General features: G+C 36.4%; 1 protein-coding gene across 1 annotated transcript in view; it reads right to left on the bottom strand.

Annotated features, from left to right (window-relative positions):
• Nucleotides 1–247: 247 nt before the first annotated feature.
• Nucleotides 248–18962, bottom strand: part of LOC118847255 (glypican-6-like) — a 333262-nt gene continuing 314547 nt past the window's right edge. The window contains exon 2 of the mRNA XM_036755770.1: nucleotides 248–414. Coding sequence (XP_036611665.1) covers nucleotides 248–414 — 167 coding nt within the window. The remainder of the gene's footprint in view (nucleotides 415–18962) is intronic.

The raw sequence follows: 18962 nt of genomic DNA, 5'->3' as shown, positions 1-18962 counted from the left end.
GCACGAGCCATTCAAAATCACATATTTTTGTGTTATTTTCCTTTTCTCAGAATGACACCTTTTGCAAACTCTACTAAAAAGAAAAACGTTGCTTTTCTTATGAAATAACCATGGCTTGCAAACGTTCAAGACTGAATTCAATGTCCTTACTATTTACTGTCAATCACTGTGCACAATATAGGGAGATTTTTATAAGAAAGGAAAAAAATAACTTCAGAAATGCAGTAGGAGGAACACTGAGAACATTTCACCTACCATCAAATTTCTTGTGCCTTGACACAAAGGTGGTACGCACAAAATGGCTTGTCTCTTCCACAAGATTTTCAAACTCCAGTTTGCTTTGTTGGCTCAATTTGTCTTCCATTTCTGTGGTGCAGCATGTGTATTCCTGAGGGCAGATTCTTAAGTGTTCCCCTAGAATAAGAAGATAAAGTGGTGGCATGTGATTAAAAGTGCTGTAGCAGACTATTAGGAAAGCATTTCTTCATCACTGCCCTGAAGTATCATGGTACCGTTCTATCAGAATCATCCAACCATTGCCACACAAATTATACCCTCACTTTACCAAAGGAAAAAGCCTACTTTTCTTCGGTGTAGTCCAAGTTGCTCACCGTGAAAATGAAGGTGTATTAAGAGAACTAAAAATATTATTGTTCTCCTTCTATTTTCATTTGAAATGTCCCGAGTAATATTTGGTGACGGCACTAGTAATAAGGTTTCAGATGTCCTTGTCCTTGTAAGCTCAAGGTAGAGAAAGATTATTTCACTGATACTGCCATAGTCTGTTTAACAAGCAAGGGTAAGAATGGAAGATGATATTTCCCTGCTCTCACTTTCTGCCTGTCTGTTTGAATACAGCCACTATTCTCTCTGCACAAGTGAGTATATTTTTAATGGCAGGTCTTGGGTCCCACATTTTCTCCTGGTCGACATTTCTTGTCAGCACAGAAAAAAAAGCTCTCCTGAAAGAAGGAATGCACTGAAGGGTTTAATTAATGCTTATGTTATATGGAAATGCGATGTAAAAGGTAACGAAAGCCTCTTATTTAATTCAACAGATTTATCTCTTGATGTACCACACTGGTTCTTTTGACAATATTGCTTTCTTCAGTGCTATTTGCGAGGGGAAGCCAATTCTTTACCTCATGAAATTAAAATGGTCTGTTATTACATAAAATGTGAATTTACAATTGATTCAGCACTGTTAGTGTCAAAAATCTTTAACATGGGCTCTGGAGAAGAAGGAAAACCCACCCAAACTCTAGAGAAATAAACCTGCCAAGATCCCCTGTGATTAAAGTCACTCATAAAGCATGGAAAACATTAACACTAAGTGCTTGATGTTGTGATTAAAATTCATTTATAGTATTTAACAGTAACAATAAAATAACTTGCAGTGCCCTAGGATCAAATATTGAGTATCTCAGGCCTCTTCAAGTGGTGTTGTGTGTAAACCTCTGAGAATAACACCACCCAAATTAAAAGTTACTAGGAATGAATATTAAAGTGTGCTCCTTGTATAATCCAAAGAAGTGGAAGGGGTGGGAAAATTCATCCAAAAACCAAAACAAAATAAAGGGAAAAGAAATTCTGCTACAGAAAGGATTGCTTAATGTTGCTGTTCTGTTACGAACTACCATTCTTCAAAATTCATGGGGCAGAGGGGAAGGAAAGAGAAATAAGTTCCTAAGAACCAGAAATAGGCAACTTTAAAGCTTATATTTTTAAATGGCAAAGACAAAAATGCTGCAAATTCTAGTCCATCATTAATACAGGGAAGACACTAGAGTAAAACCAGTTTATCTAGAAGAATATACAATACTGAGAAGTAACAAATATGGTAATTTTGAGAAAACTGTATCAAAATCACTTCATTTCTTCCTGGAATCAAGTGACTAGCTGATCAAATTAGGAGGAGCCAATATTGGAAATTCAGTAATGCTTTCTATTTCATTAAAAATGACTTTCTTGTGTGTGTGTGTGTGTGTGTGTGTGTGTCTGTGTCTGTGTCTAATTTACTATAGTGGCACAAGAATAAAAAGTACCATATTTATACAAGTTATATCTGGATCTGGCTTGTACAAAGCCTAACACATGTTCGTGTTCAGGCTTTCCATAAATGTTTTTCTTCTTTTAGAAGAAGCAATAAGTAGATTGCCATCAAGTCCTTCACACTTATCTCCTTTTAATTCACAAGACCACAAACCTGATTCAGACCCTCCTCATGTTACCTACAATGTGACAGTAGCCTCCATTCTATTTTCCTTGACTCATCTCTCTCCTCCCCAATCTTTTCTCTACACAGAAGCCAAATTGATATTTCTAAAGTCCAATTCTGACTTGATTCCCTACTTACTTTGCTCCCATGGTTCCCTCTTTTCTCTAGGATAATATAAAAATTTCTTTAAATTGGCTTTTAAAATCTTTTCTAATCTGACTATACTCTACCTTTCCAAACTATATATCACTCTTTTTCATACGCCCTACTTTCCAGCCAAAATGGCCTACTGTTATGGTAATTAGGGTGGGACACTTTTACTGTTTTCTCTTTTAGAATGCTAAAGTAATAAAGTACCTTTGATTAAGTCTTCCTAGGTGCTAAGCCCCAGGTCCACACTGTTTTGATAACTAGGTGTGAAGCCCCAGGATGCACCCTTTTGCTGATTAGGTGTGAAGCCTTCTGGCTCTAAGAAGGGTATATTTATACTTGGAGGTTAGCATTTGCTTTGGGGCTCTCACTCACTGGAAGAGTGTCCTGTGATCTGACCAGACAAGACTCTGGGCAGCCCTTGTTAAGAGCCCCCTGGCTTTAAAAACCCAGACGTGGGTGCTTCTCTGGTAACTAAGTATTGTGATTTGGTTAGACAGAAATGTTGATCTATTTATGTTGTCTCTGTAATTTATGTTTGCATTTGCTTTGAAGTTCAGGGAGCTGGCTTTTCCCCCTGAACTAAGTGAATAGTATATGTATGTTTGATTAAAGTGAGACAGTTAAACCCTTAAAGTTGCTTTCCTTAGAAAAGCAGATCAAAGAACTTGTGCTAGCATCCCTCCTGTATGCTGGTGTTGTTGGTCTTTCATGCCCACAACAGCTGCTAGCAACGTTGTTGTTACATCTATTTGCTGTTCTCCATACACAAAATTCTCTTTCACATCTCCATAACTCTGCACAGATTGTCCCTAATACCTGGAAGGCACTCCCTACTCATCACCTTCTTTCAGCATTCTACCTTTCTGTTGGAAGCTCAGGTCAAGCACTATTCCCTAAAAGAAGTTTATCTTGATCCCCACCTATTCAATTACTAATGACTTCCCTCCAAAACTGCTTCGCATTTGATTTTTAAAAAAATATCTTCATATTTAAAAAAGTAACATTTAAATTTGCCTCTCTAAGTTGTTTTCCCCAAATAAAATAAAGGTCCTTGAAGGCAAAGTCTCTAATTTGCTGCCCTTTGTATCCCTAGAGGCTAGCACAGAGGCTAGCTGGAGACATAATAGTTTTTTTTTTAATAAACATTAATTGAATGAATGAATGGTCCTGTATTTCATGATGGTGACTAGAACTATTTGACCTCCATCTTTGTATTAGGTAAGACAGAAGAATATATTGTAACTTTAAATGATATAGCAAAAAGAAGTCTGGATATATGTGAGAATATTTTGATTATAAGATTCAGTTAACACTAAAACTGACAGCTAGAGAGGTTGTAGAAGGAACAGCTCAAGAGCAAATTTAAAATACAACACATCTTGTTCTTTGCTTTTTGTGTTAAAACACTTAGAGACAAAAAGGGGTAGGGAAACATGATGAATTTCTTGAGATCCCTTGCAGTGTGATGTGAAAGTAAATACTGTCTAAACTCACAAGATTTCCACTAACATATCTGCACACTTTTTAAAAATTGTGAACACTACATGCATATCCTTTCTTCAAATGTATATTTCTCAGATTTGTTCATCATTTGACTTAAAACATTGTTGTCTTTCCTAAAAGACGCTTATGTTGAGACAAGGACATTTGCTAAACCTTTAGAATAAGGTAGAGACCGTATGAATTTAGTCGATACTCATGAATTAAATGCACGTAACACAGGATTATAAATGAGGTTTTTTTTTTCCCCTATAGTTTCCAAACTCCAATTACAGAAGTATAGCCACTTCCCTCAGGTCTTGAAAGGTTTATTTTCTTCCTTGTAAGCTTTTCACCGAAAGCTCTATGAAGTTTCTTTTAGCAAACTTGCAATTTTACCAAAGTGGAATACAGCAATGGTATATTGAATCTGGAAGAATGGTGATTTCATTAGTGATGTTAGGGACGGTGATATCACTGTTCAGTGCAGGCCAAAAGAAGAAGCAAACTGCAAAGCTGCTGAAACTATAGGCCCATATATTTGGCTAGGAGCAAAAAATGTCCTGACTTCCAATGATTAGAAAAATAATAGGCTTCAGGATACTCCTTCCAGACCACAGTAGTCTTATATCCTGGAACACTGATCCTCTCTAATGTTACACAAAGAAACCAGAAGAAGATGGTTTTTATTAGATCACTTTACCATCTTCTATACATTCCCCTAAACCTTCTAGGTAATAAGAAGCCAGTTAGATAGACCTGGGGCCAGATCTGCAGGAAGATTTTATTGACATCTAGGATTACTTTAAAGATATAAATTAGGACTAGATTCAGTAACCCACTCAAGCCCACAGTCACTATAGGTTTTAATTATACCTTGTTAGGGATAGTTGGTAAGTTGCTAGGATAAGGAAACTTTTGAAAAGTGTTGGGTATTCCTTGGAAGTTAATAACTAATGCTTGTCCCTATCTCATTCTGGTGCTCAGTCTCTTAACATTTCTATAATGATCTTAATTTTTTCCTCCCAATCCTTTTCTATCTATCTATCTATCTATCTATAATGGTTTGCATCCTAAATAAATAACGAGATTAGTCATCTCATTATCTCCAGTGGGTCCAATTATCATCTTTACTAAATGATTTCTGGATCTCTACTACTAAGTCATCAACTACCTATAGGACATTTCAAAGTAGATAACATGGAGACATCCCCTCAAACCCAATGTGTCCAAAACAGAATTTATTTCCTCCAAACCCTCTCTTCTTCTGAACTTCACTATTCCTATCAAAGATACCACCAGCTTTCCAATTCACAGGTTTGGAACCTCAATGTCATCCACAACTTCTTTCTTGCTTACACCACATATTTAATGTGTTACCAAATCTCGGGCTTTCTTCCTCTCCTTTTCTCTCACATTTCTTCTTTCTGAGACAATTCACTGTGCATTGTACTCTAGTTCAGATCCTAATCATTTCTTACCTGGACAACTGCAATAGCTTATTGGATGGCCACTTTTCTCATGACTCTCCCCTATCTAAGTCATCCCCTACAAAGCTGCCAAACTAGCTCCCTGATACCTCTAGGATCAAATATAAAATACTCTGAATTTTAAGGCCTTTCATTTTGCAGAGCTCGTCTTACCCTTCTCTTCTTCTTATTCTTTAAGCCCTTCTAGGCACTCTACAATCCAGTGACACTGGCCTAGTTTCTCCTCCTCAAACATGATACTCCATTTCCCAACTCTGCATTTTTGTACTGCCTGTCTCAAATGCACTCATTGCTCTTCCTCATCACCTTTCAATTTAAGAAACCCTGGCTTCATTTAAGATTCAATCAAGTATAACTCTTTCTAGGCCTTTCCTGGTCTCTACAGCTACCAGTGCTTTGCTCTTCAAGGGTACTCTCCATTATCTCTACACCTATCTGATACATACAGGTTTATTGATGTTGCCTCCTATCATTAGTACATAAGTTCCTTGAGAATAGGGGAAGATTTGCTTTTTTCCTTTCATCCCCACACATTAGTACAGCCTGTGGCACATTGTTGGTGTTCAGTCCTTCAGTTGTATCCCACTCTTCATGACTGACAGGACCACAGCCAGACAGTACCGTCCTTGGGGTTTTCTTGGCAAAGATTCTAGAATGGTTTACCATTTGCTTCTACAGTGGATTAAGGCAGAGGTTAAGTGGCTTTCTCAGGGTTATACAACTAGTGAGTGTCTGAGACCAGATTTGAACTCAGGTCTTCCTGACTCCAGGTCCAGTGCTCTATCCACTGAGATATCTAGCTGCGTCTGCGGCACATAGTCGGTGCTTAATAAATGCCTCTTGAATAACTGATTGATTTTCAAGCAGCAACATCAACAGGAGCACTACCTTTGCTGGGCAGCCTGAGGTCAGTTAGCTCAGATGGTTAGAAAATAATATTAATGAGGTATGGTCCTTATTTGTGTCAAAGGCTATGCTTATCTCAGAGTACCCTAGGATTGTTGGAAACACCTGCCCAAATTTCAGGAACCCAGTGAATAAGTTTGACTACTGGAAAGTAGTCCTCAACTTTAATGCAAAAATAATAAAACTGAAATCAAAAGGCTATTCCAGATTGGTCACTAGCATTATATTTTATAGTTTAAAATGATGCTTGTTTGAGGAAGCCAATCTACTTTTACCTGTTATAGAAAGAATGACAATGATCTTAAATTTGGGAGACCTAAATTCTAATCCAAACTTTAAACAGCTGTGTGAACTTGGATCCATTCCTTACTTTTTCTGGGCTTCAAATTTTCCAGTTGTAAAAATGAAAGAGAAGGATGAGGTATTCTCAGGCATTTGCTGTAAAATGATTAAAAAGCAGCTCTCCACCCCACCCAAAAAAAGTGCACATTGCTAGGTGGAGGGAGAACCAACCTATCATCGATACTAAAGAGTATCAGAGATGAATTATATCTCATATATATATATGTATATATATATATATATATATATGTGTGTGTGTGTGTGTGTGTGTGTGTGTGTATACACACACATATACATACATATATATACACACACATATATATATGTGTATGTGTGTATATATATATATGTATATATATATACACATATACATATACACATATACACATATATGTATTCCTGCATTTGGTAGAAATAGGGAATAAAGGATAACCTCCTTCAACCATATTTCCTCATCTGGAAAATGAGAGTTGGAGTAGACAGAGTATGAGAACAATTAGCCCCAAAACATTGATGAAGGGCCCAATATTTACATGTTAGGCCCTCTAGCTCTAGATCTGAGGTTCTATGTAAACTAGGAGAAGGATCTCAGCATCCTGGCTGTGCCCACTAGAGGATTTATGGGAAGATAGGAACAAGAGTGGGACAGCTAGGTGGCACAGTGGTAAGGTGCCAGGCCTGGAGTTAGGAATTCTCACCTTCCTAAGTTCAAATCTGCCTCAGACACTTACTAGCTATGTGACCCTGGACAAATTACTTAACTCTATTTACCTTAGTTTCCTCCTCTATAAATTAAGATGGAGAAAGAAATGGCAAACCATTCCAGTATTTTTGACAAGAAAATCCCAAATTGGGTCATGAAGAGTCTGACATGACTAGACAATGACTGAACAATAAAGGAATGAGTTGCACAACACAAAAAATGAGGGACTGGGTTGTAATTATCAACACTAGAAAAAAGTACCCATATCGATAAGGTCACCAATCCAATGGTGCATTGGGGTGTGTGTGTGTACATGTACACATATGCATACACAATTCCATATTCTATTGTTTTATAATCTCTTTTTAGTAAATTTTGAAATAGGAGATCTGAAAAAAAAACTGGAAGAACTAGGCACAAGAAGTAATGCAACTTCTGGGCGGCTAAAAGGGCAAAAGGTCAGTGTGGTTGTGCTTAGACCACAAAGGGAAGGGCCCACGGCTATTTACCATCAACACAATTCCATGATGCAACTTAAACCACAAACCAGCATCACATTTGCAAAAATTGTTTAATGAGGGCATTTATGCAAAGTCAATGTAAAAGAAAGACCACAGTTTAAAAGTTAACTAGTGAAAACATGTTAGGCAGATTGATTGTATTGCAAAAATAAGAACTTAGCTACTTTTTAGCAGCCAAAAACATTAGACGAAGAATAGAGAGGAACACAAAGTAAAAAAAAAAAGGTAGGAAAAGAGAGAAAAGGGCTTATTGATTTGTTGATTTTTAAATTTATTTTTCCTTTTTGTTGGTTCACATCTTCAGGTTCTATTTATTGATTAAATATAACATTGACTCAATTTAAGAGGAACTGGAGTTCTCGTCTACTGGTAACCTATAGACATAACTTTCACAAAGTGAGAGCAAGTGGGAAGGAGTCAAATACTCCAAAGTTATCTGCCAGGAAGAACTCCATCCAATCCAATCCAAGTAAAATATACTGAATGCGTATTACGTGCTAGGGGACCTGGCCCTGGTTCAATCATTCACTAATATAAACTGTGTGACCTTGATAATGTTATTTGATTTCTTAGAGCCTTAGTTTCTTCATCTGCAAAGCAAAGAACTTGGACTCTAAATGATTTTCAACTCCCTTCCTGCTCTAATAAACTATATATGTAAAATTCCCTTTTCTAAGTCATACCCTTCAAAAATTCTTTCCTTCTCTAGCTGACTAGGTAAACACGTGAGCATCTTTAAAGGCTATTCTGTGATTAGAATAGATAACTATTTTTTGGGTTTTTTTTACATTTCAAAGGGGAAATAGAAAAAAATTGGAGTTGATATGCTAGTGTGTGGAAGTAGTGAGTCACTTTGTTAATAAAGACCAAAGAACAAAATTGCCGTTAATTATAAACAGAATAGTTCCTAAGGGAGGTACTCAGTTTTGTTCCTGAAACAATAAAGTTGATAATGTTTATGTTCATGTTTCTGAAATAAAGTCTTTTGAAAGCATGCTTATGTTGACTTGAATTGTTAACCCTTTTCATACCTAAGATCAGCCCATAATTCTACTCATCCACTGTTATTAAGGAAAGGTAATGAAGGGGTACTTCTGTCCACCCAACCTCCTGTTCCTTTTCCCTACCATTCCCAAAAACTACAACACCCTTTTGTGACTAAGGTTCCTCTTCCAGGCTGTCAGTGATGTTCAGTCTAATCTGACTTCACCTATTTAAAATTCAATATGCATTGTTTGTTTGTATGTGTGTCCAGGCCTGGGGGCGGGGGGGGGGGGGGGGGGGGGGGGGGTGTTGTGGGTGGTGAATAGGGAGGAGCAGAGAAGGAGATATGCTTATTTTGTGTTGTGTCTTAGGCCATGCAAACTTCTAGAGATTATACTTTGTTACAGATCATGATTGATGGTCTTTTCTTCAACCAAGAATTCAAATGGACAAGCTAACAAACTCAAGGGGGTTATCTCTCTTCTTCTTTTCCTTGCAATGACTTTGTTCTTTTATTGAATACCTCAACAAGATTCAATAATACTCAAAAACATCTGAATGGAGAATTGCAGAGTTCCTTATCTGTGTCTTTCACTTCATCCTCTACATTCTGTAGCAGAATCACAGAGACTGGAATAATTGCATTTTAGAAATGAAAGAAACCTTTGAGATCTTCTAGTTTAGTCCAATGCCCTCATTTTTATAGATGCTGAAGCCATAGAGCCACTAAATTGCTTACTTATCTGTGCTTGGGAAACTATGAATTTTCAGAGCTTGTCAAGTTCAATTTTGTTAAGTTTTTGTGCAACTGACACTCCCAGCCTCCTCACTCCCCCCATGACAATAAGCACACCCAGACAAATTCTGATTCAATAGAGTCCGACATTTTTTAAAATGCTTCTCATAATGCTTTACACAGCTCGTTTTCCATTGGAGTTTCATAAATGTATTGTCTCTATACTCTAAAGAGAGGTCTAATTACTGAACTGGGCCATGGAGGTATTCTTAGAGAATTTAAGTATCTTCTGGGTAACAAATATACTTACAAATGATGTGCCTTGCCTTGGGCCCCTACAGGTACTTCAGATTTATATGTTAACAGCAGTCTCAACTTTTTCTGAATGACATCTTTCCTAAATAACTTGTTTTTCCCTTTTTCCAAATGGCATTTTCATGGACATACTTGACTGCCCCAGCATTAAGTGCCAGATACAGGCAAACATTAATTTGGCAGTTCCAAGTGACCTTCTACAACTCATCTAACCACTATGTCTTTGACCGTAGATGCTGACTTACATCTTTTTCCTTCTGTGGTCTGGATTGCATAAATCAAACCAATTGCCTTCCACAAAATCAGCTACAAAGAGTGTTCAATTTCAAGTTTATTATAGCTGTAATCTCACACCTGTCTTCACTTGCTCCAAATTGGCAAATTTTACAATGGTGCTTGGTCCTCCTGTACGTACAGTGCACAGAAATACAATAAAACAATTGACAAGGTGATTGTTTTAAACCCTGACAACAGTAGTTCACTATCCCCACTAAATTACATGAAAAAGCAGAGAATTTACTAGTGCATTTGGGACTTGCTGTTCATAACCCAACAACTGTAAAGCAGCTTTCTACCAATACAGTGTAGTGATTACTGGCCAGTTGAGTGTTATTACCTGAAGGGTCAAAGTTGATTGCCTATAAACTACAAAGCTGATTGCCTATAAACTATTTTCTAAAATTAAGTCCCAAATTGTATTTCTGGTCTTTACAATGTTACAAGTCTTCATCCTATGCCCATTAGTTGGAGAACACAACAATGATCATATACAAGAAAGGAAGATTTAGTAATCGGTGACAAGGTATATTATATTCAATAGGTGTACAGTCCATAACATTTTGGTACTTGTCCTATATAAAAGTCCCTAAATACTTCTATCTTTTACAGTTCATTAAACCATTCATCCATCTATCCACTAGGAAAAGGAACTGAGAATAAAAAGTCAAGAGTGAAAGTCCTTGCCCTCAAAGAAATATATTCTATCAGAGCAGACACCATGTGCATATGTAGGTAGATATGAAATACATGAAAGGCGATTCATGAGGTAAGGAACTACCATTTGTGTAATCAGGAAAGGCTTCATGCTGAAGGTGATAACTTTTTCTGCATCTTGAATGATGTGAAGGATTCTATGAGATAGAAGGAAAGAAGCCTTACGTTCTAGGAATGGAGGATAGCCATTACAGAGATTAAGTGACAAAAGATTGAAAATTATATATGACAGCCTAAGCAAAGTCTAGCTTTTCTGTAGCCTTTCTCTAGCAAGAGATGGTGGTATTCAAAAAACTCCAGCTAACCCTAAGTTTTCTGACTCTGTTTAGTATTAACTATTCCTTTGTTTAAGGAATTTAATAGGTCCTACCTTCAAAATTCAAAACTGGAGGTTTTCACAGTTGGATGCATAGTAGATTGACTACTAGATGTGGAATCAAGAACATCTGAGTTTGAATCTCATTTAAAAAAAAATCACTGGATATTTTCTGTCTCTGTGACTACAAGCAAGACAAAACTTCTTTGTCTCAGTTTTGTCATTTGTAAAATGTATGTGTGTGTGTATGTGTGGGAATAACAGCATCTAACTCACCAGTCGCCTTCAGTAACACATAACAATATATCTGTGAAACACTTCGTGAACTTAAAGCACACTATGCCAGCCACATGGATGATAATGATTGCTTTTGATTCTTTCTGCTATTTTAAAAATTCTTTTGGGGGGGTGGGCAGGGCAATTGGGGTTAAGTGACTTGCCCAAGGTCACACAGCTAGTACATGTGTCAAGCATCTGAGGCCAGATTTGAACTCAGGTCCTCCTCACTCCAGGGCTAGTGCTCTACTCACTGTGCCACCTAGCTGCCCCTAAATTCTTCTCTTTTAATACAAGCCAAGATGCTCTCAATTATTTATCCAAGAAATCTTTTTATATTCTGGTGACCCTTTTCTGTTCTGGCCAAGGCTGAGCCACCTTGGCTACCCAAAAAACCTGCTTTTCTCTTTTCCAGTTTCTGGTGAACAAAAACCATTTTTCATTTTTTTACCCTTTATTTCCCATACATGTGCAGGTTTGATTGTTCTCACAGTACCAAAACCATCTGGTCTCTTTGAGAGGAGCTGGAGAAATATCTCTTATTTATTCAACATTATTAACCATCCATAATAAATACAGAAGGTACAACTACAATTAAGTCAAAATATGGATTTCACATTCAGATTCATGAAAAATGGGTGATTCATAATATGGGGCAGAAGGAGGGAAAACCATCTGGAGCATAAGAGTGAGAATGGATCCTGAGTACAGGATTCCATTCGAAGGACCCAAGTAAAAGCAGATGGACATAGGGAAGATGAAACAGAAAGAAAAAAAGGTACAAAACTGACAAAATAATGAAAGTACCATTCGATCACATCACAGAGTATTCTGTTAAGTATTAGGTATCACATTATATAAAAGACATTGATGTGGTACAGTGCATCCAAAAGAGTATGGGCAAGATGGCAAAAGGTGTGAAAACCATCACCCATGCTTCAAAGATAAACCAGGAAAGCAGTTAACACATCACATTCAGAAGAACTGGGCAAGTGCCGATAAAAACTGGTTTGGAAATGTCTACACAAAGAAATTTTGTTTGTCCCTGAGAATGAATTCTATCAAACCTTCTTTGATTTCCATGTGTACAGGACGTAGTCTTTGTTGACTTAAACATATGTTAGCCTCTTCTTACTTTCTCGCTAAAGCAGGATAAATATCAACGTGAGGAATAAAGTTTCTCAGAACTAGAACTTTTCAAACACTCCACAGGCTGCTTTGTAACGCACTGAAATCCCTGTCACTAAACGTATGTGAAGCGTGTTTAACGGACTATTTACCAGCAATCAATTGCTTTAGATTTCTGGGAAGAAGGAGAAAATGATTACTAAACTTCTTTCCAACTTTAAATAAAATTCCATGAATTCTCCTGTGAGACTTTATGCATTTAAAAATGTTCTTTTGGTACTCCTCCAGAATGCTATCCCATGGTGTTTAAGACATGTAACTGCCTTAGATTTGATGCTGGAGATCACCCTTTACACTTCCAGTGATAAAGTCTTAGTGACCTTTATAATAAATATCACCCTGTAGAAGACAATAATAAAGATAAGCTTAAGTATTGGGGCATTTTTTTCCATTTTTTTCTTCAATTCTGCCAGTTCATTTCTTCAATGTGGCCAGGAAAAAAAAAACAGAACATAGTTGTACCAAGTAGTACTTTTCAACCCACAGCCATGAGGCTACTAGTCTTGGCAATTATTTTCTCTGAGTCTCTCAAGCAACCTCAGTCTCCCTGACTCTCATATTCATATAGTGGAGCTGAATTTTCCCAATTAGAATAAAACTTTACACACAGTCATAGGATCATCATATTAAAGATTTAGAGCTGGAAAAAAATCCTCTTTTCAAATCCCCAGCTAATTGTGTTCCTTAACAAAGCATGAGATTGTATATAGAAAACTCTCTTGGGGGTAGGAAACAAAGCTCAGTATTATTTGAGGGAATGTGAACCTTGATCCTTCTAACATCTAAGTATGTAAGTATCAAAACTCTTTATCCATCTTATCCTAATCATTAAGTCTCAAGTGGAATTGAAAAGGCCCTTTGTTGGTCATCCACATAAACCATCTTTCTAAGGTTCTTTTTTATCTGTAAGTGCTTTGAGATAGATTAAGAAAACTAATGTCTTCTAAACAATCTGATAATTAACTAATAATTGTTCTTTAAATTATCCCACAAAGTCCTTTCTTTCATAGTAAACATTGTTCCAATTTTCCTAAACTGTTTTAAAAAAAAATAAAAGTCACCGAGACAAAGATGGGTGAACCCATACGAACCCAACACAAAAGGTGAGTCTAAAGAGAATATTTCAAGAATTCTTTTCCAAATAAACTAAAGATTTCTTCCATTTTTAAAAGAATATCAAGATTCATTCTTACTTCTCAGGTGCACACTATTAAGACAATTGGTTTCTGTTATCATAGTCTGTGAGGAGCATCTTTAGCTGCCTCTTTGGGAATGCATTACTGATGGTTTGCTTGACTTGGGAAAAATAAACTCTATGCCTATGTTTCATCATTGTGTCATTTCATCATCTAGCTAGATACACAGCTGTAATTTTCAGATTTGGAAGCATGTATTCCCTTGGGAATCACAGCAAATTTTCCTTTCATCCCTCCTCCTATCAAATCAGTTTTACTTTTTACGATATGCCTTACCATAGAAGAGACACTGTTATGTATATAGAAATGATGGAAATGCTTTAGACAGGTTCTGCAGAATTTTTTTCCTAAATGAATAGTAGCAAAGGTATAAAGCTCCAGTTGAGTCACCAATTAGATCTGAATTGTGTCTCTTTAGAGGGTTCTAGGTCATTTAAAAACATATTTAAAACATATTGCTGCATATTAGTGATCATTTTAAGTAGAGTCTATACATAGTGTATAACTTCAGAATCAGCAAATAAAATTATAGCATTGAGTTCTAAATTGTGATAAAATGTATTAAGGCACAAGGTTAGCTCAGGTAATAAATTATCTACAATTACTCTGGGGAGAGAAAAAAATTCAGAAATGTTCAGCTCTCTGAGTGATTGAGAAGCTGTTTGCACGGACTCCCTACTGTGTTGCTTTTGTGTCTAAGTCATACATACCTTGGCTCTATTACATTAATTGATAAAAGATTGGATTTCTGAAGTAGTCAATAGTAGAAAGCACTGAGTATCCCTCAAAGCTACAACATTTGTTAGGCTGCAAAATGAATGGCAAGCGTAGAAAAAGCTGACACCCAAATTCTCCTATTGGGATCAGGGTTGGAGTAATAAAAATCCTGTGAATGTAGGCAATGGGGAAAGAGGGAATGTTGAGTGAAGGCACCCTCCTTTCCCTAAAGTTTTCAAGCGAAGATTTTGCTACCTCACTTTACTCAAGCATTCCCTCATAAACTCTAACATGGCTCCAGGTGGAGCATGATGGGACATTCTCTCATCTTAACAGCAGTGGACCCTGCCTTGGCATTTCTACTTTATTATCCTAGAGCAAGAAGCATAGTAGCCATAGACTGGCAATTAGAAGCCTAAGGTGAAGATCAATATGAACAGTTCCTGCAGGTTGAAACATCTGTGAAACTTTAGGGGACCATAAGATGAGCATATGAGAGACAAGTCTAAAGCAAAGGCAGATATTTGTAAAAACTGAAGGAATCATTGTCTATGCCTCTGGAATTACCTGGAACTTAGCATGAAATCAAATAACTGGAAAAATACTAAACCCAAAGAGCATGACAAATGTAAAGATTTATGTCCCTTGAGACATGTTTGGGCTGTTTCTTAGTTAACTTTCAGAAAAATAACTGAAAATGAAAACAAAAGCCATTATTCCAAACCAGGTTATTTCCTTAATCAAAAGGTCCACTGTACTGGAAGAAAGATTGGATTACACAGGATAGTTTGAAAAGTGTCACATCATCCCTTATCTACATTAGAATAGTTTTCCTACTTATCTCAAGGGCGGATCAGTTATAGAGGATTTACTTCTTTCCTATAACATTTCAAGGAAGAAATAGAGACTATCAGTATGTTTATCCACTCCCCACCCCTTTTAAAAGATTTACCTGTTAAAAATACATCAGTTAACACAGTCCCATTCCCCCATAGAGCTGACAATGAAGCTGTTAAGATTTCTTTGCTAGAATTTGCATGTGAGGAGACACAATCATTTTAAAGTGATTTTGGGTGGGCCAGCTTTTGCATTCTGGAATCTGCAAACAGATTCTTCAGCAATGGAAATAGATAAAGAAGGAGTTAAGTAGAATAAGTCATTGCCAAATGTCTCTGATTTGCTTGGTGAAGTAGAAAGTAGGAATACTTGGAAAACCATAGTGAAAAACGAGAGAAAGAAGGTCTAAGACGTAATAAAGGCCAAATGTGCTCAGAGATCTGAGTCATCTGACCAAGTGTTTTACTTCTGTAAATGTCTCCAATGGACACTTTCCCCTCCACCAAAAAGCATGATTGTTGTCCATATGGCAATATCAGAGAATTTAGTATATATCAAGAAAGTGCCTTGGATTCCTCTAATATCCTGCTAGAGATATTGTCTTAAACCATTTGAAATCTACTTTTATAAGTGTGCTAGAATACATATCAAACTTGACCTCTACTCCTAATTCTAAAATGGAATTGTTTCTTTCAAGGTTTCCATCATTTCTATTTCAGCAAAAAAATATTCCTTACAAAGAAATTTTCAATGCAGAATTCACTTCCCTTTATTAGTTACTATGCCTTTTGAAGGATAAACTTATCATTTATACAAATCAAGATATTATTAAAATGTTCATTTTGTCAGAAAGAACTCAAGAAAACGTTCAGGTTTAGTCACCCATCAGGACTATGGAACTGGGTTATGATAATCATCTATGACTTACCAAAATCATTTTAAACAGGTTTATCATTTTAGCATATATGTTTCCAGGAGTAAGAGGTTGAATAAGTTAATAAGCTGTTATTTATAGTACGACAGTAGTTAGCAGTGACTTTGGCCTGTCCTAAACTACTTCAATTTAGAATGTGGAAGGATTCTGAGGCTATCATTATGAAATTAAGCTAGTCCTAAGTCTTCTTAATCACACTCAAAATGTTAGAACATTTGATCATTACTTTACTAAGCAGTTGCTTTTAAAAATTTTAGTTTGTCAGTATAAATATTTACACCATTTCCTTTATTATTTTCATTGCCCTGGTTTGTATGACTTCAGTCATGTCATTTGCGATGCCTAGCATCTCTCCCGGAGAGAGTTCTTTTCTTTTACAGATCAGAGTGGAGATGCTCAAGGGATTCAAATGCCAGAGCACTTACCCAGACCCTGGCATTCCCTGCCCACTCCAAAAGGTTTTAGATCAGCTGCTAGCACTTTAAGTACTTGGTAACCATGTGTGACTACACCATATCAAGACACTTGACAAGAAGTAGCACCCCATCTGACACTACATTATAGGGAAGAACTTTGGCATTTGTGTGAAGCATGAGACTTAGCCTTCCATCTATGTCTACCAGGGACAAGTTATCATTCCTCTGTCAAAGTCTGATTAGAACATGGACTTTGTTGACTACTCATCCATCCAAATAACAAAGACTTCAGCCTAGATTCCAAATGCTAGAGAGCGACATTTTTAGTGTTGACATATGGAATACCTCTATCATTAAGCTTTAATCGTGTTGTTGTTGTACAGGTCATTCTATGTTGTAGTTATAAAACACTTAGCAAAACGGCTTAAATTTGTATTTATTTTATGTTCCACACTCTATCCTTTTATCCATAACAAGTCTAGTTGCCTTAAAAAAACTTTTGGAGATGTGTTAAAAAATAGGTAAGTGTGGAAACTTATAACACTCTAGTTTCCCCAAAAGTCTAAGATATAATCTAACAACTAATTCTCATAAATGATGCCTGACCTCTCATCCACTCAGCAAACCCATAACTAGGCCCTAATTTCATTCACTTCATCACATAAATATGTTAGTCACTCTAGGTTTCTTTAAAGAAAATATCTCAGCATCCTGAAGTTGGGATATGGTGGAAGTAAATACGAGCCAAGGTCAGATAATGTCAAAGATAACCAAGTAGTGAGGTGAACACATTTGCTGAGTTTTACAGGCATTAACTGATCTGCCTTTCCTTTGCAATCCTCAGTAGAAATTACAAACACTATAGTACAAAGATGGTTTATTAGTCATCTACTACAACTACTAACACTATTGTAGTCAGCTGTTTCAGGACCACGGCCAGCAACATGGCTATAGCTCCTGACCTCTTTCTTGAGATCTCATGGAGAAAAAGATACATATTATATTAGAAGAACAATAGATTTTTTTTCAGCATAAGATGTTTAATACTTTATTCATCAAACATTTATAATGAAGTTAAGACATATTAAAAGCAATAAAAACTATATCTGAAGTCGTAACAAATGGGCTCAAATCCCAGGTCTGCCACATAATGCTTGACTGACATTGCTTAAAACACTAAAAATATGAAAGCTGGACTTCAGATTTAAATTTAATTAGCCTATGATAACTTATATTGATGCCTTTTCCTGGTTTATGGCCTATTGGTCCACTTATTAAAAAAATTATAATTTGATTTTTTTCCTCCATGCATTACCTTACTCTCTGTCAGTATGAACAGAAAAAAAAATGAAACTGAATTCTCACAGCTCTTTTAAACTTTAAGATTTTAAGTAGGGATTGAGGGAGAGGAGACACTGGAAAAGTTTTTGATTTGTTTCAGACTTATGATTTCATCCATTTTTGGCAACTTCCAGTATGTAAACTATATCCACCAATGTAGAACAGCAACTTGGAAACTTTTGGTCTTAAGAAGTGGCTTGAAAGCTGTGTGAGGTTAATTGACTTAGAGTCACAATTTCAGCATATGGTAGAGATAGAGTATGGACCTGCATATTACTGATGTCAAAGCTGGTTTTATTATTGAGTATATCATACTGAGTCTCAAAGTTCACAGAATATAAATTCATAGTTTTATCACATATGTTACCCACAATTTCATTTTCTATATGATAAAGCAGAATTTATATTTGCTCATTTTAAAGATTTGCAACTTTTTTGCCTAATTATACAATCTTACCCATTTTTCCTACCAACTAAAACCAATGGAAAAAAAAAACAGGAAGGACAGATGGGGGCTCTGAGTTAAAGGCTAAATTCTACTTAGTTAACCAAGCCAGAAATCAGAGAGTTGGAATGAATGGGACCCTCATGTAGTCAATCTCCCACAATCTAAAGATGAGGAAACTGAGGTCAAGATTGGTGAAGTTCTTTTTTAGGCTAGCAAGTGGTAGAGCAGGGACTTGAACCCAGGCCCCTCAATTTAAATTCGTGCTGCCATTTCTTTGACAACCAATGTCATAAAGACTGATCCTCTATACTTTATTGAAATTATCTGATATTTAAAATTATTCATATGATAAATCTATTTTACTATATATTCAGAATTGTATAGTAGAAAAAGACCTGTCCTTGAGGCCAGGAATACCTGGATTTAAGTCCCACCACTGACATATGTTAGCCA

The sequence above is a fragment of the Trichosurus vulpecula genome, chromosome 4 (assembly GCF_011100635.1).
Source record: "Trichosurus vulpecula isolate mTriVul1 chromosome 4, mTriVul1.pri, whole genome shotgun sequence".
Taxonomy (NCBI): Eukaryota; Metazoa; Chordata; class Mammalia; order Diprotodontia; family Phalangeridae; genus Trichosurus; species Trichosurus vulpecula.
The sequence above is the reverse complement of the archived record's forward strand: the minus strand, read 5'-3'. Positions and strand labels throughout refer to the sequence as shown.